The 24,824-nt window shown below is 37.6% G+C and overlaps 2 protein-coding genes across 2 annotated transcripts; both read right to left on the bottom strand.

The window, feature by feature from the left end:
* Positions 1 to 4,457: 4,457 nt before the first annotated feature.
* LOC108982113 (receptor protein kinase CLAVATA1-like) lies at positions 4,458 to 6,750 on the bottom strand. The gene has a single exon (XM_018953401.2). It carries the CDS (start codon positions 6,642 to 6,644, stop codon positions 4,548 to 4,550), a length of 2,097 nt encoding a protein of 698 aa, XP_018808946.2. The 5' UTR covers positions 6,645 to 6,750; the 3' UTR covers positions 4,458 to 4,547.
* Positions 6,751 to 19,118: 12,368 nt separating this feature from the next.
* Positions 19,119 to 22,915, bottom strand: LOC108982112 (receptor protein kinase CLAVATA1-like). Its single transcript, XM_018953400.2, has 2 exons — positions 20,106 to 22,915; positions 19,119 to 19,757 (listed from the first exon to the last, which is right to left on the bottom strand). Exons 1-2 carry the CDS (start codon positions 22,705 to 22,707, stop codon positions 19,405 to 19,407), a joined length of 2,955 nt encoding a protein of 984 aa, XP_018808945.2. The 5' UTR covers positions 22,708 to 22,915; the 3' UTR covers positions 19,119 to 19,404.
* Positions 22,916 to 24,824: the final 1,909 nt, after the last annotated feature.

Here is a 24,824-nt window from a genome sequence, read left to right as displayed (position 1 = left end):
TATTAAGAACTATTTTTAATTTTAGAAATTTACTTTTTATTCCATACAACAAGTTTTAAAATACTTATAAAATGGTTGTAAGTGGAGGTTTGGGTAGTGAATTAAGATATTATGAATTGAAATAAAAATTGAATAAAATTTTGATATAATATTATTTTTTAATATTATTATTATTTTAAATTTTGAAAAAATTTAATTATTTTTTATATTTTTTATAAAAATTTAAAATAATTATAATAATTATATAAAATTATATGAATTCAAATGATTTTTATATCCAAAACTCTCCTCAATGAACGAGAATTTGTTCAGTACCATTGCGCAACTTTGACCTCTTCTTTATGTAATACAAATTTTAAGATCTCGTTTGTTTTCAGAAAATATTTTATCTCATCTCATCATTATAATTTTTTTAAATTTTTACATAAAATAAAATAAATAATTCAACTTTTTAAAATCCTAAAATAAAAATAATATTAAAAAATATATTCTAACAATATTTTATTCAACTTTTTAATTTTAATCTCAACTCATCTCATCTCATCTCTAAAAACAAACGAGCATTTATGTACAATTATACCTCTCAATAGGCAATAAAGGTATAATTTACTAGTTTGCGTAGCCTATTAATAGCTCTGTGTCAATTTATTTGGCTTATGTGCTCATATAAATGTAATTATAGCAAGATTTCGACTTTGAAATGAAAATTATTGCCTTAACAATATATGAGTATGCGCATCAACAAAAAAAAAAATAATATATGAGTAGAGTAATGATATACCTACAATATTTTGTACAATATATTATACAACAATGTATTAAATGAGAAGTATTTTTATAAAATTATGTTACTTTTATAAGATGTTTTACAAAAATACTCATCATTCAATACATTGTGTACAATGTGTTGGACAAAATATTGTGGGTTAATCATTTTCCATATGAGTATGGGCTACGAATCTCCTTCAGTTCAAATATCAATTTTCACTCATCTTTTAAAAAAAGTATTTATACAACTACCGAATAAATGTCTAATGTCCCGAACAGTACATTTATTTATTTATTTTTTTTATATATTTTTTAATCATTATAAATATTTAAAAAAATAAAAAATTCACAATATCATTAAAAAATACTTCATTAATTACTAAATAAAAAAAATTTCGAGACACACTTTCGAAATCCAACTTTCTCTGAGTTTAACATTTCTGTTTAAAAAATAATTGAACTGATTTGTTATTCAGCATATTTTATTAAATTTCAAAGAAAAAAAAAACAAATTATAAAACACGGGCCATGTCAGATCATTGCCGCTTGAATAATCAGGCCTAGAAATAACATACTATTCCGGGTTGGGATTGGAGCCATGTTCGGATAAGGTATTCTCAAAAGTCTCATATTCAAGGAGAGAAAGATCTATTCCTAATGACCTGAACTCATTTCCAAATCATCTCAACCCGCTTGCCACCCACCAAAAGCCCCCCAACCCGTCCATGCAACAATCCATCTTGGACTTGTTCTTACAACCATTTTAATTTAGAGTTTTTTTTATTCATCATTTTTATATCACACGTGTTAAAAATAAAAATAAAAAAATAAAAAATAAAAATACGTTTATGGCGTAAGAATGATAAATAGAAATTTTTTTCCATAAAATCACAGCATAATTAGTAAAAAAAATAATAATTACGAAGATTAAGATTGAGTTTCATTCTATTGGGTAAGTCTTCAAACCAACTTTTCCTAAGTTTCATTGGGTAGAAAGTCAGTTTCAATTGGGCATGCAAGTAGTGAGCCTCGGGTTATCTACTTTTCGCTGTCTCAATTATTCAATTTTGACATGTATTACTGTTTGTTAAGCCTTGGAGAGTAGAATTTATTATTTTTTCAGATGAAAAATATATCTAATCCCAAGATATTCCGATGCATTCATGTGGATCTATTGATTCTATTCAAGGTTTTTTCTTGACATTTTGTTATCTCCCCAATGATAATACGAATTCCATCATGAGTTTCGTATGAAATTGCATTCATATTACATGAACAAAAACTCTATAGGAAACCAGGGTGAGAATCGTGCAGAAAGCACGTCTCACGTGACAAAAAGAATATGATCCCGTTTTATATTTTTGTTAGTCTTCCCTTTTTATTTTTGTCTGAGTTTTCCCCCATCTTTTTCATTTTCCCTCCGTCTTCCCCTTCCCCCATTTTCAGACCTCTATCTCTGAGCTTCCATGGCTAAAAACTCTTATTTAGAGACCAAATCCAAATGGGTGTAAAACAAATGTATAAAAAAGAAAATAAAAGAGAGACAAATCCTCTCGGAATTTTTTTTATTAGCGAGTGCAATGGAACTAAGACAAAACCAATGCAAAAAAAGGAGAGAGTCATATCGTCAGTGGCGATAAAAAGCATAAAGAGAATAAAGCTAATGGGAGATAGAAGCAAAAGCAAGAGATTGAAAGAGAAGTTTAGAGAGAGAGAGATCACAGATGAAGATAGACTGCAAATGGAGTGAGAAAGAGGATGCACAAAGAAAAAATTGCAATCGTGGTCGCACTTTCTGTGTGTGGGTGAGATAGAGTAGTTATATATCCATCTCCCTTCGCTTTCCTTAAATTTCCCTCATTCCTTTTCGTCTGTGTTTTGTGTTTGTTTTTTTTTTAGTATATAGGTTAATGTGTGACAGTCGATTCCCCATAGTTGTGCGCGCTAGTTGTCTGTAGTATTTATGTTACATGAATACAAATTTGCCAAGATTTTGAAATTACAAAGTACGATACTTAAAAAAACCAATCCTGAGAGAGGCATTTGGGGAAAATGAGCACACAACATCTTAAGGCAAGCTTGTTGTGCCAAAACACACACCCATCAATGATGCCAATCAATAATGCCAACTAAAGTAAACAAGCACAATCAAGCGCACACGACATACAATATTCGTGGTTCGATAACTTGCTTACGTCTATAGAGTTACAAAAATCTTATTGATCAAAATAGATTACAATCACTCTATCTCAACTCACTCTCTATAGGATTTTTGCTCTCTCACATAATATGCACTCGTTTGACTATTGTTCACTCTAAAAATTATGCTAAAAATTATACACAATAAGTCAAAATTATCACATATATATAGGAATAGTGTTGGAAACCTTGATCTGACAAAAAATACGTCATTTGCTTGAGCGGCGTATCAAGCGAGCCTTGAGCAAACAACTAATGAATATTGTCTCGAACGAAGTGTCTAGCGTGGCTCGAATGAATATTAGGGTTTGTGTCTCGCTTGAGCCCACTATCACACGACAGTCGATCGAACTCACGGATTGAGTTTTGCCTGAGCCCACTATCGAGCGACAGTCAAGTGAACTCATGAGTTCCTAAAACCAATCTCCACCCCAACAATCCTCTATCCATTGCAAATTCAGTACAAAACAATTGACCACCATCTTTGACGGAGACACCATGACAATTTATTTGATTGATTGTTCAAAATTGTTGGTAAGACAATCCGTCTTTTAAATCGTCCAATAATCATGGGATAGGTATGGACCAATTTGATGGTTCCATAGCCCTTTTTAGTTTTCTTTTGTCTTTTCAAGTATTGTATTAAGATTAACGGTGTCTTTTAAATAAATGAAGTGCGTGCTTAAGAGCATTCACATCCGATTTCTTAAATTTTTTCCTAAATTTTAGCTAAAAATGACACTTTCTATAATTTTATCCTAAATTTTACTCATTTTTTAAAAACATTCTACATCTCATTCCCTATTATTTTTCTATTCTATTAAAATAATATTATTCGATTATTTCTTTATCATTTTTTTCTCTCACTTCCATTTTTAAACTTAACTACTTAATATTTTTTCTTATGTTTTGAACTATTATTATAGTGAATGTTTTAAACAAAAATTTAAATTATTTTTTTAAGGGTTTAATAATATTTTTAAAATTATTATTTTTATATTTTAGTAATTATTTAAATTATTTTTAAAAATATTATTTAAAAGTATAATAAATATGAGTATAAGAGAAAATGTAGTTGATTGAAAAAAGAATTTATTTTATTTATTCAAATAAAATATTAATAAAAAATAATTTAAGAAACTACTATTCATTCCCTAAATCAAAATTCTAAAATAGGGAATAGGATGAGAGAGAGTTTTTGAACTTTTTCTTAAATTTTTTCCTATAATTGAGGGATAATAGTGATATGAGGAATGAGATGGGAATGCTCTAAGGAAAAATGGTTAATTGCAAAATCAGCATTTGAGTTTTTCACATTTTTTATCTCAGTGTTCAACTTTTCAAGAAACTTACGATTAAGTACCTCCATTAAATTTGTAGTTATCAATTTGAAAAAAATAACAAATTGAGAGTTTGAAATACAAAAATAAAAATCCAGAGACTAATTTTGCAATTAACAAACAAAAAAAAAAAAACAATGGCCTTCATGATAGAAAAATGTAAATTAAATGCTTCTCATTTATTGGATCTTGGATCATTTGTTCCCAACTGTTTGTTTTAACAGAGATATTAAGGTTTCATTAAGCATGGGTTCCACCATTGCCAGCAATAAGGCCACGTCGGATGTCAGTGAGTTCTGACGTTGCCTTCCCGCGCTCCACGATCCCTGTGCCGCCTTTGCTTACGTGGCTGTGTCTGCTTCGAGGCGGTACCAATAGCAGAGCAGTGACGAACACTGCAATGCACGCAATGAGCACCGGAGAACAAAACCTACCGTGGGTTTGACTCGAATTCTGAACCTCACCAGGTGAAGATGGGCAAGAGAAATGGCTCTGGGGACCCAGATTTGGGTTTCCAGCGAATGAACTGTCATCGTATATCACAAAACCACTAGGAACTCTCCCCACCAAATCATTATTGGATAGGTCCAAGGATACGAGGCTGCTCATGTCGCGCATTTCCTCTGGTATGCAGCCGGTGATCCGGTTATGGGAAAGATTCAGAGTGCTGAGCAGCATCAACTTCGCAATCTCTTTTGGAATTTCTCCGAAGAGATTGTTTCGGCTGAAATCGATGGAGCTAAGAGAAGTACAGCGGGCGATAGAAGTTGGGATCTCGCCGCTAATGTGGTTGTTCGCGCTGATGTTGATATTTATCAAATTGGGCAAACCAAACAGTTCACTAGGAATCTCACCTGAAAGTCTATTCATTTCCAGTGATAAAGTTCGCAGGTTTTTGAGATTCCCGATCGCAGGAGGCATTTTCCCAGTAATTCTGTTGTTGGAAAGTACAAGAGTTTCAATAGCGTCCCCTGAGATTTTGGGGGGAAGCTCACCGGAGAAGTAGTTATCGCTGACTTCGACTACTTCTACCGAGGGCAAGTTAAAAATCCCAGCCGGGATCGTCCCGTTGAGTAAGTTTTTCTCGATTCGGATTTTTGTTAACGACTTGCAGTCGCCGAGCTCCATGGGAATTGCCCCAGAAAAGAAATTTTCCATCAAAATCAGATTCTTCAACTTACCTCCCGCACACAAAACCAGAGGAACCGGACCGGTGAGTTGGTTCGTCGCTACATCAAGGAGTTTGAGTTTTCCATTCTGGCCCAGGTTCTTTGGGAGTTCAAACGTGAAGTTGTTGTCCCATACCTGAAGTACCTCAAGATTTGGAAGGTCACCAAAATACGCAGGGATTGGACCACGAAGGTGGTTTTTAAACAGATTAATTAGCGTGATATTTGTAAGCGTTGAGAAACTTTCTGGGATCTCCCCAGCGAGTTCATTGATCGAAAGATCCAGCTGTCTCAAGCTAACCAAACCAGACAATTCAGGAGGTATATAACCTGTGAGGCGGTTGATTTGTAAAAACAGTAACTGCAAGTTCTTCAGAAGGTTCAGACTCTTTGGAATCTCGCCGGTGAGGTTACAGCTCGCCATGTCGAGGACTTGAAGCGAGCTGAGCGATCCCAACTCCGGCGGAATACCTCCATCGAAAGCGTTAAAGTACCCCACGTACATTTCTTTGAGATTACTTAACCGATCGAGACTCGCCGGAAACTTGCCAGTATGTGAGTTGCCGTTCAAGCCCAAGTACTCAAGGCTCTGAATCTCGGAGTACACATCCGGAATTGGACCAGAAAAGAAGTTGCCGCCGAGACTAAGATGCTTGATCCTTTTCAAGTTCGCGAGCTCCGTTGGAAGCGTTCCGGAGAAGTTATTGTTGTAAGTATCGAGAATCTCCAGCTCCGTCATTCCGAGGAAGAATTCTCCTGGGAAGTTCCCCATGAAGAGGTTGTTGGAGATGTTGAGGACCTTGAGTGACGTAAGGTTGGCTATCTCCACCGGAAGTCTCCCCGTGAGATTGTCAGCGGCGATGGTTAGGTTGACCAGCTTGTTCAGCAACCCAATCTCCGGCGGAATGAAACCGCAGAGAGGAATACAAGACACATTAAGAGAAACAACACGCGAGTCACGGTCACATGAAACTCCGGAGAAGGAGCAATGGGCTGCTGGAGAAGAAGAGTTCTCCGGCCAGTCCACCAGTCCCGAAACATTGGGTCCAGTCATGGCTGACTTGAGCTTCAATAGCACCTCGAGGTCACTGCTATACGAAGAAGAGCATGCAGAGAAAAGGAGGAAAACTAAAGAAACATGGAGGAGAACCCAAGTTAAGTTCCTCATTTCTTTCCCCGCTCTTTTTCGTTCAAGATGATGGATGTTGCTGCCGAGAGTTTGGTTCAAACCGGTTGAAGATTGGTACGATAGGAGGCGGTGGTTATCTTCTCTATGTGTTAATGTACGGAAAAGACTTAGGCTATGTTCGGATAGTAAAATATTCTCGATATTTTTTAAGTATTTTTATATTTTTAAAAATATTTTATATGTTAAATAATTTAAAATATTTTCAATGAGATCCACAAACTAACTTCAATTTCTATTCATAATTATTTACAAATATTCTATAATACTTATCATTATTATATATAAATAAAAAATAAAATCACTATAATATATAAATAAAAAATATTTATTACTATTATATATAAATAAAAAATAAAATCGCTATAATATATAAATAAAAAATAAAATCACTATAATATATAAATAAAAAATAATTTTACTATAATATTTATCACTATTATATATATAAAAATAAAATCATTATAATATTTATCACTATTATATATAAATTAAAAATAAAATCATTATAATATTTATCATTATTATATATAAAAATAAAATAAAATCACTATAATATTTATTAATATTCAAAAATCACTATAATAAAATCATTATAATATTTATTACTAAAAATAAAATCACTATAATATTTATGAGACACATACATTTTTCAACTACCTATCCAAAAGTCAACAACTTAACATACTTTACACATCCAAACAATTCAAAATACTCTCAATGGGACCCAAAAACTCATTTCAATCTCTACTCATAACTATTCATAAACATTCTTAATATTTCTCGAATATTCTCACTATCTAAATGTACCCTTAATAAAAGTTCTCCAAGTCAAAATTCTAATCCGAAGAAAAAGGTATCTTTGGAAAGATAAAATGAAAAGCAAAGAAATTTCATAGAGTATTCACATTGTTCTGTACACACACACACATATATATATAAAGTCCTATTTATAGAATATGACTTTAAAATTTTTTATATTGATTTATACGTATCTAAATATTTAGCTAGTTATGAATAGTATTTATCTAAATTTAGATAATTATTATTTACTTTATAAAATATATTTTAATTATTATTTCTCTCTCCTCCCTCTCTCTCACAATTATTTTTTTTCCCTTCTTCAACAACACAACAAACATTTACATACACATTCATTTTATTATTATAATATATTATATATTTTTTCATTTTATTATATTTTTAATATAATATATAAAAAATTATATTTTTTATTATTACATTTGTATTAATAATATCAAATGTATGTAGTGGATGCTAATTATAAAATATATATAAAAAATTGATTTTAGCAAAAAATTAATAATAATAAAATAATATTTTATTATTATTTTATCTCAAATATGCATAAGTCAATATAAAAATTTTGCTTAAATGTTAAAGTAGTTATACAAAATAGGTAATTATACATATGTATATAAATAGATGAATGCTAATACTCTTAACAATCATTATAGCAAAATTTGGCGTCCAGGGTTCTTCAAAAGAACAGACAATAGAATCGGATTAGATATTGCAAAATAATTAAGGACCTGATTCCAACGTCCATTAAGCTAAATTTTTTTTTTTAAAGAAAATTTCTATTCATATATTTACATCATATATTATACATAATTTATTTATTTGATTTTTTTCTTATTACATATGTGATGTATAAATATTCAGCAAAAAAATTGCATTCGTTTAATAAGAATAAAGAAAAAAATAAATAAAAAATCAAGTTTAATGTGCAATGATGAATAAAATGACTCTTACTAAAAAAAGAAAACTTGCGGAGTGGTCGGGCTAATAAATATAGAAGAACAATCCACCACTAATTAGCTGACACCTAGGCTTTCTATCTAAGCTATCATGTGTTGCACTATATCTGATTTTTGTAGATTAGTATAAACCCTTCACACCCCCTATTTGCCCCTTTGCACAGTAGCCCGCACCCCCTCTCGCATAGCATGAACGGTTGAAACCCACACACCTTCGTCTCCTCTAGCGACACAGAGGCTAATCGTATTCTGTTTTTGCTTCATTTTCTTTTTTGTGAACTTGTATTTACATCATCTGCAAAAGAAAAAGATAATCGATGAGACTGATATTGGAAGGGGAAGAGAACGACCAAGTCTTGCTTCTACACTTGTGATATTGGAAGGGGAAGATAATCGATGGCATTTTCAAAACCCGTAGCAATACAATAAATTTGTGATTTTATCTTCTACATTTTAGCAAACACCTTTTATGCACACTGTGTTCTCCATCACAGCAAGTCTTCTATGTTTCCATCATCATTTTCCTTGATACAAACTGCCAACCTTCATACTTCCAATATAGACCCTAATACTTCAACCCATCAAAATAGAAATTGAGAAATTTGTTGGGAGACCATCATCATCATCTTCTTTTTTCTTTTGTTAATCTAATCCAATTCTATTGTTATGTTTACTTTACTCATGTGTTTTTTAGAAATTGGATATGAAATTTATTTACTTGTGTGTTTTTTAGAAATTGGGTATGAAATTTATTTACTTGCTTTTCGCTGGAGTTTGAACGTCATATGATGCTTCTCTCCATCCACTGCCGAAGATTTATACAAATTGAATTTTGTAAACCCAATTGATTTACAGTCAAACCCAAGAAAATATGATTGAACTTTCTCCAATTGAAAACCAGTGATTTTTTCGCAAAAAAAAAAATGTCGAGAAATCGGGAAATTCCTCTGAAAAGGGGAAGAAATAGAGCTTTATGTACAGATTTACAGAAATCGTATCTCTTTCCTGAAAGCAATATTCTGAGGTTTTTATTATCTGTTGAATTCCATCGCAGTCCGTGTTGGCCGTTCGAGTTGCCATCGGGGATTATTTTTGCAGTCGAGATCTTTGTTTGGGTTGGGATGGAATGGAAGACGGGGGTAGCGAGGAAGACGAGCAAAGGAAAACATGAAGTGCGCTTGGCAAAATCAATAGAGTTGCTTTTGATTATAAGTGTTTCTGTGTGGGGAAACCTATTTCTCTTATAGTGTATTTTCTTACGTGACAATCAATGATTGGAGGGCTACTCTTCTATGTTTATTAGCCCGACCGGCCAGCAACGACTTTGTTCTAAAAAATGCCAATCATACGTCTTAAAATTGAAAGGAAATGCTTTATTTAAATTGAGAAGTGATTTTAACTCATCTCATATCATCTCAAATCTCAATCGGAAGTTGCTTTCTAAATTATTCTCAAATCCCAACTTGAAAGCTCGCTTGTGGACTATGCTAAAGTGTTCACTGTTTTGTTGTGCGTTGTTAAAAAAGGTGCGATTCTATTGTTACCAATAAATGACCAAACGATGGAAGTGATTGAGAGTATTAGCATTGGATTCATCATTTTTATTTTTTAATTTTGATGAAAAGTATATGTTTTTCATAAATTAAAAACCTCTCTATTCATAATTCCACATTGGATTAGCTATTGGATTCATCAAAATAATAATATAATATTATTTTTTTAATAATAATATTTTTAATTTATTTATTTTTTCATATTTTACAATTACACTAATTATATGTTAATTAATAATTTAATTTGATACTCAAATTATTATTTTCCAACTTAAATATATTGTGGCTCAAAATTAGAAAATAATAATTTAAATAAATAAAATAATAGTTATAGAGTGCGAATATTGAATCTTCAAATTTGAAGATAAATTAGAATACGCTGTAGTTTAAAGTTTTAGATTTTAGTGTTTAGTGAATCTAATGTAGTGATTTTAAATATAAATTCATCAAATTTAAAAAATTAAACTTATTTGATGAGTCAAATATCAATACTCTATACCACTTTATATGAGCTAAGATACGATGCTCAAAAAATCAGAGTGCAGCATGAGTTTTTGTTTCCAGGTATTAGAATTTGGAAAAATATATGCATCTGCCCCACACCGGCACACACTCAACCTATTGAGTGTAAAAAAAAAAAAACAAAAAAAAAAAAAAAAGTTATGTGAAGTGTGTGCCGATGTGGGGCAGATGCATAGCATTTCCTTTAGAATTTAGGATGGCATGCGAAGTGACTAAAGTTTAGGAACAATGCCTCCAGCATATATTCGTTTTCCACTACATCGATCCACTAGCTACGGGAGTACAAATTCATATTCTCGTGTTAGTAGTTAGTGGGGAGTCACCTATAAATATATATATATATATATATATATATATATATATAGATAGAGAGAGAGAGAGAGAGACGCGCACACGCATACTTTTACTTACCTTTTGTCTCTTTGTTATTCCTTTCGATTTCTCTCATGGTTGGTTTGGATAGATAAATATTTAATTTAATTTCATACCATTTTATTATTTAAATATTATAAATATAAATATTTTTTAATGTTAGGCCTCATTTGAATTTAGAAAGCATTTAAATTCATCTAATCATTATAATTTTTTTAAATTTCTAAATAAAATACAATAAACACTTCAACTTTTTCAAATCTCAAAATAAAAATAATATTCTAATTATATTTTATTTAATTTTCAATTTTTATCTCATCTCAACTCACCACTCAAATATCTCATTAATCCTTAATTTTCTTATTTAATCGTTACAATTTTTTTAAATTTCTTAATAAAATACAAAAAACAATTCAATTTGTTGAAATCATAAAAAAAATTATATTAAAAAAAGTATATTCTAACAATATTTTTACTTTATAATATTTTTATTCAATTTTTTTCTTTCTTTTTCCAAAATACCATAAAACATTTCAATGCAAACTATTTTATTATTATTCACAAACCGTTTTCGCTATTATTCAAAACTCATCTCATCTCATCTCATTATTCAAACGAGCCCTCAGTCTCTCACTATTTTGATATTATATATAAAAGAATAGTAAAATTAACAGTTATTTTATTCTCAAACAGGTGGATAAAACACACCATCCACATCACTTAAATAATAAGATTTGATTTGTGAGATTAAAAATTTTAAATATATTTTTCAAATCAAATTATATCACGTAAGTAATTTATTAAGTATACTCTACATACTAACTTGATAATAAAATTTTTCTAAAATCAATGCATTTTTTGTTAGATGCTACTTAAAAAAAGAAAATATACCCCTTCAAGTGAGATAGAGAAAGACGTGTAAAGTGATTGATAATGAATCCATAGCCCTCAAGTTTTTGTTCGAATTTATTTTTTCATTATTTAAAAAAAAGATCCTTCTTGAAGGTGGGGAGTCTCTGTAAAAAACAGATGTTGTAGGCTCAAACAATCAACTGCATGAAAAAGAAAAAGTTAGAAAAGCCAAGGATAAGTTGATTTTCCTATTTTCGTTTCCAAGGTCCGATGGGCTGTTTAGGATTTTTTCATCCAACGACCAGTCGTGTTGTGGTTAATCTTGAACCAACATCCAGTACTTCGGCCCAATAAGCAAGATTTTAAAATAAGTGATCCGGGGGTTTTTTCTCCTCTACATCATAAGCCCAATTCATTTATATGATCCGCCCATCCCTTCATCATCCATTCTGCTGGACTACGTGGATCCACATGGACAGCTAGCGATGTCTAGCTGTTGCGATGTCTCGCGGAACATCAATTCAGAAGATCTAGAATTTCTAACAAATATTAATTATTCTTTCAATTCGGACTAATATTTTGAAGTTGCATCTGCTGTTTATATTTTACGTAGGACCAAGCTTAATGTTGTACTTGCCCATCAAACTCAATGGTCTTAATTTCTAGTAGCGTGTTCATGGAGGCAGCTAGGTTTTGTGCAGAAGATCAGGTCCGACACTGTCTAAGGGCGTGGCTCTTGAGTTGGCCATCTGAACTCATTCGGGGCATTTTATGAAGCTGAAATTGTGCCACATTTAGGGTTAGAAATAATCTTGGTATCATCCGGTCCCCCCAACGCACACGACACACCCTACGTGGGAACCGGTTTCACTAATCCCATGAACCGGGAGAAGCCAAAAATCCAACAGAAGCCCTCAATCCCCAAGTCGTCTTTGACCTTAACCCCACACTAATCCCATGTTGTCTTCGAATGGGAAGAACCTCCCCCATATCACCTGTCGGTTTTAGCACAAAAAAAAAAAAAAAAAACATCAACTAGAGGACTTGAAGTCAAGAGGAAGAAAAACTTTACTATGAGAGAGAGAGAGAGAGAGAGAGAGAGAGGCTTACATATGGTGGAGTGGGTGTTAACCGAAACGAAGGTGGTGTGGGGAGTAGCACGACCAAGCTTTGGGGCTTATCTACTGTAATGCAACCATGGTGAAAGGTGGAGTACAATTGAACGGTGGTGCTCAACGAAATAGCATTATTTGCGACTGAGGAAAAAGGCGTGGAACAGCTGTTGGACATGGGTTGCTTTTTTTTTTGGGGTGTGAAAAACAAAGGTTTGTCATATGATTGCAGGTGGCTTGTTGGCTCTCTTACACGGTGGTTTCAGGGCTAGGCTACAGTGGCTGAGCAGAGGTTGCCGTCCTGGTTGGTGATGTGGTGTGGTGGACGAACTTGTCAAGACCCCATGTTTTGTGGCTCATGGCCAAGCCAGCAGCCATGCCGTGATGAGGCTGGACAATCCCACAGCAGCCTCACAGGCATGCCATGCCCAGGACGCCTAGTAAGGCTGGTAACTAGGCCAGCACACCTAGCCTGCCCAGCGCACCTAGCGTGCCCACACAGCTTGTGCTGCGTGCAACAGCCTAGCGTGCATGCCCAGCGTGCGCAGGTCCATGCGTATGGCTGGGGAGGCTAGTGACCGCGCACAGCCCAGTGCGGCCCATCAAGCACATGTCCATGTGCCTGCCCATACACACTTCCCTGCGCACGCTCCTGCACGCGCCCCCATGCACGGCCCTGCATGCGCCTTAGCAACATCAGCCAGCGAGCCTAGTGGCATGCCCTCACATGCATGCCATCCAATGCACGGCGCCAGCCCGTGCCCTGCAGGCCAGGCCAGTGGCTATAACAGGCATGCCACCCAGCGCATGGCTCCAGCCCATGCCTTGCAGCACCAACGCCCAGGCCACCTACTTGGGCCACACAGAGTCAACGCCCAGGCCACCTCCTGGGCCATGCAGTGCGCACGCATGGCTTCCTGCCCACACCCACAGCAGGCCTGGCATGGCACCATGCCATGCCCACCAGCAGGCCCATGCATGGCACCCTGCCATGCCCAACAATAGACCATGTTGTGCACCCTACCAAGCTGTGGACCAAACTAGCCCAACCAAGGGCCATGAACCAGCCAAGCTCATCCATGGGCCAATGCATGCCACTAGCCACTTGGCCCTTGCAACCTATATTATTGTTTTTATTTTATTTTATTTAATTATTTTCCAATGGAATTTTTGGAGATTTCCACTTTGTAATCCTTATAAATAAGACCCTTAGGCATTTCTTACACATCTTTTGGCAAATCTCCTGAGTGGGTAGACTATTGTTCTTGAGATCATCTTTTTGGTGCTTGGCGCTTGGACTACTTGGGTACAATTTGTGAATCCCTAGTAGAGGATCATCACATTGCAATTCGTGAATATGTGATTCAATCTATCTTGTTTCTTTTCATCTTTAGGGTACAATTCGTGAATCCCTAAGGATCAATTAATCTTATGAGTATTTTCCATTTCATCTCTTGTCTTCCATTTTCTATTATTTGATCTTATTATTTTATGTGCATTGTTCTTGAGTTGTTCTTGAGAATTCTTTGTGTTGTTCAGCCAACAACTCCATCCATTCATCCATTTGATCCTTGTCATCTACCAAAGTCAACCACCCTTGTGTTTGCCCTACCTTCCACAATTGATCACCTCTCATAATTGCCCTCCATCCATCATACTCATTGACCTAGCTGAACCATATTGCCTCTCATTTTTTCAAACTTGCCACGTACCATAACTAGCTTTCCTCATCCAACTAAGCCCTAGCTGAAATACACATTGCCTCCACCCACACAAACCCTAACCGTCCATCAAGAGACCTATTTGGCAGCTTCCATAATTTAAGGAAAGTTGACTCATCCCAATCACACCACTTAATTCTAGGAACTTCCCTAGAATCTCTCAATCCCTTAAATCTCTCAATCCCTTGAATCACTCAATTCCTCCAATCACTCATTCAATCCCTTAAACCTCTCCACTCCTAAAATACCTCAAGTCAACCTCAATCTGTCCACCCTAGCCAAAACCGAATCCCACACTTACCTAAATAGATTCCTACCACTTAGGAATCTTTCCTTAATTTTTCCCAAGCCAACCAACCCTAGTTGCCTTGCATCCTAAACCCTAATCCTTCATCCTAGCCACAACAACCCTAGTCACCTATCACCCAAAACCCTAACCTCAACTCACTCATCCAACCCTAGCCCATCATCTTGGCCCCACACTCAAGGACAAGTCCTTAGCCATTCCACATTGATCTGCCTCCACTAAATGCTTAGACTATCCAATTCCATCACCATTCCCATCATTCCATCACTCAAACATCAACCCTTTGTTGAAGGCCAAGCAAGTTGGTAAGGTCACTCGGCCATCATCTTCACCAAGGCAAGCTCGTAGACCTCAGTGTTTAGGGACAAGACCGAGATCCCTAATATTAATTTGTGCTTTCATTGAGAGCCATTCTTGCTTGGTGCTCTTGAGAAGTCCTAACATTAATTGGTGCTTTCGTTAAGAGATTTCATTTAGAGGTGCTACCTTGCTTGGTGTTTTGAGAAGTTCTCACTTCTCTAAGAGGTAAACAACGCGTTAACCCAAACTTTGTGAATTGGTTGGAGGAGACCCTAGTGGATCCCATTATTTTTGTTGATTGAATTGTTGAATACATGAAGTTTAGGGGTTGAGGAGGAGAAATAAGTAGTTTGATTGTAAGGGTCGACCACACGAGTTGGTGGAAGACCCAAGGTTGGACTTGTGAACCAAGACAAAGCCCCACCCACTAAATTGCTAGCCATGAACCGTGTTGTTCAAGAGGAGGAACAAGGTGGTTCCAACTAAGAACGTATAGAGGCCGTAGAAATGCAAAACTCAAGGCTTGACAACATCATCAATGAGGTCAAGACTACCTTGGCCGAATTTACAATGTTCTTGAATGCTACCAACCGTGCGGTTGAGGAGAGTAGAAGGGACATGGAGACTTTTAAGCGGGAGACCAATGCAATCCTAGAGAGGCTTGAGAGAAGAATGGTGGAAACTAATGGTTAAAGGCCACCACATAGTTCGGATAGGCAAATGAATGAGGCCTTTGTTAATGGGGGCCGAGACAAGTGTCATGGGGTCTGTACATGAGCTACCACAACATGAGTTTAGAAGAGGTGGTAGAGTTGAAAACAATCAAGTAGTTGTTGAGGGATGGATCCCAAATGTTGACCAACCCACTAGAACCCCTAGTGTGAGATAAGAGTATCAAGATGTAAAGCTTGAGAGGCCACGAGTGAGAGAAGAGTATCAAGATGTGAGGCTTGAGAGACCACAAAGAGAAGAAGCTTTTGAGGTTGAGTTTGAGCATGAGCATCAGAGACCTTATGACCGTGGAGGCCATAATGATAGAAGAAAAGACCATCATGGGAGGAGATATGATGTTGACCACCATGAAAATGGAAGGGAAAACCGGGCTTATGACCGAGGACCTAAGAGGCCAAAGGTGGACTTTCCCAAGTTTAATGGGGGAAATCCATATAAATGGCTAGAGAAGATGGATCACTACTTTCATACGTATGAGGTGCCTAGACATGAAAGGGTGTCGACGACATGTTTTTATTTGGAGGAAAAAGCAAGTAAGTGGTGGAGGTGGATCCGAGACCAATATGAGAAAGAGATGAGAAGATTGGGTTGGACGACCTTTGAAAAAGATTCCTCATGCAATTCGGGTCATCCCCTACCATTAACCACCATGGCCAACTTGCCAAGTTGAGGCAAGAAGGCAAAGTGCATAGTTACATTGAAGAGTTTAGGCAACTACAAACTCTTGTGGGAGGGTGGTCTGAGGAGGTCCCTGTGGGTACGTTTGTGGATGGGTTGAAGCCTTGGATAGCCAATAAAATCAAATTGAAGCAACCCACTTAGATTCAAGAAGTTATGAGGATGGCAAAAATCCTAAAAGAGAGCACTAATATGGAGAAACGTCAATCTAAGTAGATGAGGAGCAATGTTACTACACATTTGCAAACCAATGTTCCTTGGAAAGACAAAGAGGAAATGGAGAGTGCTTCTAAATCTAAGCCACTTGAAGTGAAGAAACTTTCAAGGGAAGAGGTCCAATATAGAATAAAAAAGGGCCTCTGTTTTAAGTGTGGAGAAAAATGGGGCATAGGACACAAACGTAAAACAGGACAAATGTACATGTTGGTTGATGAGAGGAGCGATGAAGAGGATGATAGTTATTTTGTGGAATCATCTAGCCAAGAGTCCAAGTAAGAAGAGGTCAAAGTTAATAAAAATTATGAGGAGGCCGAGTTGTTCTTTAATACCATGGCAGGGAACCAAAAGTATTGTCTCCATGAGGGTGATGGCATGTATAGGAAGATTTGAAGTCCCTTTATTGGTAGATAGTGACTCCAAATATAATTTTGTCAACTCCAACATTGTCACCAAAGTTGGGTTGAAGCCAATTTCTACAGAGTCATTTGATGTAAAGATGGCGAGTGGGAATAAGATGAAATGTGAAGAGCTAGTGAGAGAAGTAAAAATGAATGTTCAAGGGCTGAGAATAGTGGTAGATCTACATGTACTTCCTCTAGTAGAGCTTGATGTGGTATTGGGCAACCCATGGCTCAAGAGTCTTGGAAGGGTAGTGCTTGACTACAACAAAAGGACTATGGAATTTAAGCTCGGGTCCAAGAACTATGAATGGGCAACCTTGGCATTCAAGGAAGTCAAGACTAGTGAGGCCTTAATGCTAGAAAAGTTGGGGAAAAGAAGAACACATTGTTTTGCCATGAAGATGACCAAGGAAGAATATGAGGGGAGGGCATGGAGAGTTTCAAATGAGATCCATGAGGGCAAGTATGTTCTTAAAAGGTGGGGGTGGCCAAGCCACCAGCCATGCTGTGACAAGGCTGGACAGCCCCACAGCAGCTCCACATGAATGTCATGGCCCCTACCATGACATGCCCAGGACGCCTAATGATGGCTGGCAACCATGCCAACTCACCCACACAGTGCGCGCTGGGCACAACAGCCCAGCGCGCATGCCCAATGTGTGCAAGCCTATGCGCATGCTTGGTGAGACTAGTGAACGCGCGCAGCCCAGCGCGCACGCCCATGCGCCTGCCCATGAGCACTTCCCTGTGCATACGCTCCTAGCATTGCATCTTAAACCTTAATCCTTCATCCTAGCCACGGCAACCCTAGTCACCCATCACCCAAAACCCTAACCTCAACTCACTCATCCAACCCTAGCCCATCATTTTGGCGTCACACTCAAGGACATGTCCTTAGCCATTCCACATTGATTTGCCTCTACTAAACACTTAGACTACCAAATTTCATCATAATTCTCATCATTCCATCACTTAAACATCAACCCTTTTGTTGAAGGCCAAGCAAGTTGGCAAAGTCACTCGGTCATCATCTTTACCAAGGCAAACTCATGGACCTTAGTGTTTAGGGACAAGACCGGAGTCCCCAATAGAACCGCAATAGTGAGGGTAGTCTCACGATGCAATGGCTTGCCTCCATGAGGGAGTGTTGTTTTGTGAGATGGAGGTTGGTGGTGCAAGGCAGTGACTCGTGGCTAGGCTGTGGCGTCGGTTTCTGTTTGGCGTGGCATGATTACTATGCAGAGGAAAGACGTTGCTATGCAGTGGCTAAAGGAGACGTGGGCTGCTGGACTTCACGTGGGGAGATGGTTTTATGAGATGGAGGCTAGCAGCTTGGGGAGGAAAAACCAATGATGCAAAACACACACTTTGCTTGAAAAAAATATAAATAAAAATAAATCCACATAAAGTGTGGGTTGATGAGTAAGAGTGGCTGATATGTAGTTAAACTCTTAGGGTTAATGTGCTGTAGTCTTAAAAAATACTGGTCACAATGATCTCTCTTTTAAAGTCAAACGGTGTTCTATTTGGAAATACCATCTTAGTTGGTGAAATCATGTGGTGCTAGACCTACAAACTACAGTTAATGTTCGCCTTGATTCGCAAGCTTGGTTAGTTCATTGGGGTTTTTTTTTTTGGTCAAATTTAGGTCATATTTTAGATGGTAAAGGCAGAATCTAAAAGCTCATCAGATGTCATACAACTAGAACAACAGCCAAAATGAAGAATTCAACATTCCCATAAAAAAATATAGGGGCAAGCGAACTCGTAACTACTAGAACTGACTTCTCGCACATTCAAAACTTGGAAAGTGTAGTCGGACAATGAACAATCATGACAAAAAGTTGAAAAATATAAGAGATGCAACCATTCTCAAAGCTTGGTCTAAAAACATAGCATTGCAAAGTTTGTATATGAACTAGCCAAGCATGTGTAAATACGAATATCGTCGATCCACAACCAAAAGAAGCAAAGACACGATGCACGATACGTTATTGTGACAATCAACACACATATATAACAGCTTAGCAGACCGAGTTCAACACCCAGAAACCAACATTTTTTTATAGGCATGGAAATTGAGTCCAAGTCTTCTTGCACCCACGACCTGTTGTCACAATATTATTACAATTTTGCTTTACTATTATGTACTTAAATATTGATCTTCAGAACCCATCAAGACCATGTTATAGTTAAAGGTTGATGAGGCTTGCGGGAGACTGAGGAAGATGGCTGAGCATGTGAACGACTTCCCTCATGGTGGGTCTGGCAGAGCTCTCATCTTCAACACACATCAAAGCTATCTTGAACAGGTGTATGACACCTGTCAGAGGGTACCCACTCAGCCTTGGGTCCACCACTGCCAGGACGGATGCTGCATCCGACGGCTGTGAGAGTTCTGATGTGGTTATCCTCACCCATCTCACTATGTCCACGCCATCGCCAAACTCCCCCACCGGCTTCCTCCCTGCAATCAGCTCCAGCAGCACCACACCAAAGCTGTAAACGTCGCTTTTCTCGTCTACTTTCAGCGTGTAAGCGTATTCTATTGAACGGCAAAGAACAATGAGACTTCAGATGCTTAGGTCACGTTCAAAGTGAAGTGAAAGTAAATGTCTAGTACTCGAATTCAAAACTTTGAAGACCTTCAGGCTTAAATGCTAACACACACAACTAAATGAGACAAAAAGCAGACACGTTACCGGAGTTTTCAAAAGAACTGAGAACTGGTTGAGATGATAATCTCGGGTCCATATCTTTTTGGAGGTTAAGGTGATGTTCTGTTAAGGTGATTTGGCTGCATGTTTGCATTACTCGTATCGATCTAATTGCACATTCACTACTACTATACTACAAGCGAGTATACTGTAAATAAATGGAGGAGAGAACGAACCTGGGGCGATGTAACCATACGAGCCAGCAATGGAGGACATGCACTCGGAGGCTCCAGCGTCCTGCAAGAACTTGGCGAGTCCGAAATCAGCCACATGAGCCTCAAACTCCGAGTCCAGCAGAATGTTATTGGACTTCACATCCCTGTGAATAATCAGCGGCGAACAGTCATGGTGAAGATAACACAGGCCCTTGGCAGCCTCTTCGGCTATCTTGTACCTCATATCCCACTGCAAATGGCCTCCTTTTGATCCATGCAATAGCTCACCCAAGCTCCCATTGGGCATGTACTCATACAGCAACAGGTTCGTATCCTTGTTCGAAACGTACCCCAACAGCCTCACGATATTTCGGTGTTTGATCCGCCCCAGAGTCTTGATTTCGGCCGAGAATCCGTGGTCGCTCAGCCCGGAACCCCTACCCACCAACCGTTTGATCGCCACGTCACCGCCGTCAGGCATGGACCCACGGTAGACGATCCCGGCACCGCCTTTGCCGATTATGTTTTCTTCCTTCAGGCACTCGAGCACGTCCTCAGCTTTGAAATCCAGACGTTGGAACGCGGTGAGCCTCCAAGCCCGAGATTTCTGGAGTTTCTTTTTCCGCATCATGTAAGCCGTGACGAGCCCCAATAACAGAGCCGTTACGATCGCAATCACGATTATGATGACCTTCCATGAACCGGAGTTGTTATGCCCCCGACCGAAGCCTCGACCCGGAGTTCCCGACAAGGACGGGCAGGACGCATGACGTGGCGAACAGAGATTGGGGTTTCCAGCAAACGAGCTCTCGTTGAAAACTAAAAACTGCCCACCGGTGGGAATATTTCCCACGAAATTGTTATCAGAAAGATCCAAGGTTGTGAGACTCGTCATGAATCGGATCTCACCGGGGATTTGGCCGGTCAGTTGGTTTCTCGAGAAATTGAGAATGCTGAGTACCTTCAATTTGGAAATCCCTATGGGAATATCGCCAAACAGATTGTTTCGACTGAAATCCAAGGACGTCAAAGAAGTACAGGTCGAAATCGAAGAAGGAATTTCGCCACTGATATTGTTGGCGCTTATGTTAATCGTAGAGATCGCTGGTAGATGAAAGATTTCCTTGGGAATCTCCCCGTTAAACCTGTTCATTTCTAAATATAAGTTCTGCAAACTCTTGAGATTTCTGATTCCCGGAGGAATTCTTCCGGTGATTTGATTCCCCGAGATCGTGAGAATGCCGAGTTTGTCCCCAGAGAACTCGGAGGGAAGCTCTCCGGAGAAGTGGTTATCATTGACCTCGATCACTTCTGCCAACGGCAAATTGAAAATCCCTGCCGGAATCGTTCCGTTGAGTTGGTTCTTCATGATTCGGATCCTGGTAAGAGACTTGCATTCGCCGAGCTCTTCGGGGATTGGTCCGAAGAAGAAATTCTCTATCAGGATCAGCGTCTTCAACTGCCCTCCTTTGCACAAATCGCGAGGAATCAAACCGGTGAAATGATTGGTAGCCACGTCGAGGAGCTTGAGCTTCCCGTTCCGACCCAAGTTCTCGGGCAGTTCGAGCGTGAAATTGTTCTCCCATATCTGAAGAACTTCAAGATTTGGAAGGTCTCCAACGAAGGGCGGGATTGGGCCGTAAAGCTTGTTCTTAAACAAATTGATTAGCGTAATGTTCTTAAGATCCGAGAAGGTCTCCGGAATCTCTCCGGTGAGTTCGTTGATAGAGAGATCGAGTGATTTTAAGCTATGTAAAGAAGAGAATTCGGGAGGTATATGACCTGCGAGGCGGTTGATTTGTAGAAACAACGTGTGCAAGTTCTTCAAAAGGCTCAGACTCTTGGGAATCTCACCGGTGAGGTTACAGCTCGCCATGTCGAGGAGTTCAAGCGAGCTGAGCGATCCCAACTCCGGCGGAATACCTCCATCGTAAGCGTTAAAGTAGCCTACGTACATTTCTTTGAGATTATTTAACCGACCGAGACTCGCTGGGAACTTGCCCGTATGTGAGTTGCCGTTCAGGCCCAAGTACTCGAGGCTTTGAATGTCGGCGTAAATCTCCGGAATCGGACCAGAGAAGAAGTTGCCTCCGAGACTAAGGTGCTTGAGCCATTTCAAGTTCACGAACTCCGCCGGAAGCGGTCCGGAGAAGTTATTGTTGTAAGTGTCGATAACCTCGAGCTCCGTCATTCCAAGAGTGATTTTTCCGGGAAAGTTTCCGTTGAAGAGGTTGTTGGAGATGTTGAGTACCTTGAGTGACGTGAGGTTCGCCATCTCCACAGGAAGTCTCCCCGTGAGATTGCCACCGGCGATGGTTAGGCTGACAAGCTTTTTCAGTAACCCAATCTCCGGGGGAATGAAGCCGAAGAGAGGAATAAGTGACACGTTAAGAGAAACAACCCTCGAGTCCTCGTCACATGAAACTCCAGAGAAGGAGCAATGGGCTGTTGGTGACGAGGAGTCCTCCCAGTCCAACAGGGCCGAAACATTGGGTCCAGTCATGGCGGACTTTAGCTTCAACAGAACTTGAAGATCATTAGCGTACGTAGAAGAGCACGGAGAGAAAAGAAGGAAAACAAAGGCGACATGAACAAATATGGAAAAGGTGAAAGAGGTCGTCATGTCTCTCTGGCTATCTCTGGGCTCTGGCTCTCAGCGTTCACTCACGGAGAATTACTTGCGGGCGAAAGGGTGTGGAAGGTGACAACAGCTCATGCAGAGAACTGGGAAATCAAATGGTACTGTGAAGCTTATAACAAGTAGCTGTGGAAGTGGTAGTGCCTCGTAAAGCGAGAATCGAACACTCCCAAAGGATCAAACTTGGAATGAATAAACAATTTGAAACTGTCAAAAAGACAAAAAGATAGAGAGAGAGGGGGGGGTTGCATGGGAGGGGTGTGTGTGGCCTTAGGTAGCTAGCACCTGCAGTTTGGGCATGGCTGGGCCTACGGATTTGACGGAGGTTAACCAAGTCGGTCCTGATGGAGTTTAGGGCTGATGGTACTCATCTGTATGGTGTGTTTTTTTTGACGGCGTGATTTGTCAGGTTTGAATGACAGGGGCACGATAATGTCGATGTCTTTCTCCCTTTTCTTCTGCTTTCGGGTCAGGTCCGCCAGTTGTATCCATAACGTGCAACTTCTTCATTTTTACTTTTAAATGTACTTATATTTTATATTTTAATTTTTAATCTTTTAACTATTTATTTTATATTTATTTATTTATTTTTATACTTTTATGACCATTTAACTAATTGGAGTGCCACCGATTTTTTGAGTTTACTGAAATTTTTTTATAAATTTTTTCATTTATTAAAACCAAGGATCATGAAGGAAATAATTGATATTAAGATTTCAACCGAACAATGTGGGCAATTATTTTTAAGAAAATTTTTATTTATAATCTTTATTTAAAAATTGTATGTATAAAATTTTTTATTAAATAAAAAAAATATCATTTTAATATTAATATTATTATAATTTTAAAAAAATTTAAAAATAAAATTAACTAAATTTATAATATAATCTCTATTTAAAAATTCTAAGTAGCAGTACTCTCAAATTACTTTTTTTCATTTGGGTTGAAAATAATTTACCAAACGGTACGTCCTTTTTATCCACACCTTCTTTATCAAGACCAATGTAGATGGTGTCCTTTTTGGTTCAGAACTGAGAAAACTGAACGAGAGGGGTTGGTTTGAAAGAGAATGGGCCCGTTGCAAAGGCTGTCTGTGTCTTTTCCCAAACGGACGCAGTCCCTCTGACTCCCAGTTTGGCTGTGAGCTGAAAGTCTACTCTTTTTGTTTCCATCTCTATTTTCTCTCACTCTCTCACCAATCGGGATCGTCCAGTGGTGGGCCTAGAGTCAAACGTCTTCCACGATCCTTCCATTATGTTTACTTTCCCAGCAGTTCGAAGGATCCTATATGAGTTACGCTATGTGATACCATTCGTTAATCTAATATAAATATAATATGATGATAACGGATTTAAATTTAATCCTAACAAGTTTGGATTAAAATTAATTAACCTGTTAATATATTATTATTTAATGAATTAATAACGGGTCAATCTATATTGACCTGTTATAATTTGTTAATAAAGTTAAAATTATAATTATATCATTATATTTAAAAGTAAAATTATTGATATTTTAATTTTAATATTTTTATTATTTAGATTATAATTTTAGACTAGTAATTAGTTTTATATTTTTTTTATAGATATTGTGATTTTAACATTTATATAAAATTATGTTAAATTTAATCAAGTCAAATGAATTAATTTCTGATCTGTTCAACCTATTTAAATAAACAAATTGAAATGGATCGTGTCGTGTTAACATATTTCATAATATTCACTAACAGGTCAATAATGGATCGTGTTCGGATTGATCCATATAGTATAATATATATATCTTGATACAATTTGACACTCCCTAAATTTTGAATTGAATAATAATAATATTAAATTAATAATATAATATTAAATAATAATTAAAAATAAATAAAATTTATAATAAAATATTAAATAATAGTGAAACTCCACAGTTCACTGTCTAGACACAACCTAATCATCCCCTCCTTGGCATTTCTCTCACTGACCATGCATGCTCCACTGCAATCTCAACCCTTTGATCACTACAACATCCCATTCATCTTCTGCACGTTGGACCGATTCCCGAGAATGAACACGACTCAACCCGAGTCCACTCGTGGACTTTTATCAATTGATTCAGAT

The sequence above is a fragment of the Juglans regia genome, chromosome 11, assembly GCF_001411555.2.
Source record: "Juglans regia cultivar Chandler chromosome 11, Walnut 2.0, whole genome shotgun sequence".
Taxonomy (NCBI): Eukaryota; Viridiplantae; Streptophyta; class Magnoliopsida; order Fagales; family Juglandaceae; genus Juglans; species Juglans regia.
The sequence above is the reverse complement of the archived record's forward strand: the minus strand, read 5'-3'. Positions and strand labels throughout refer to the sequence as shown.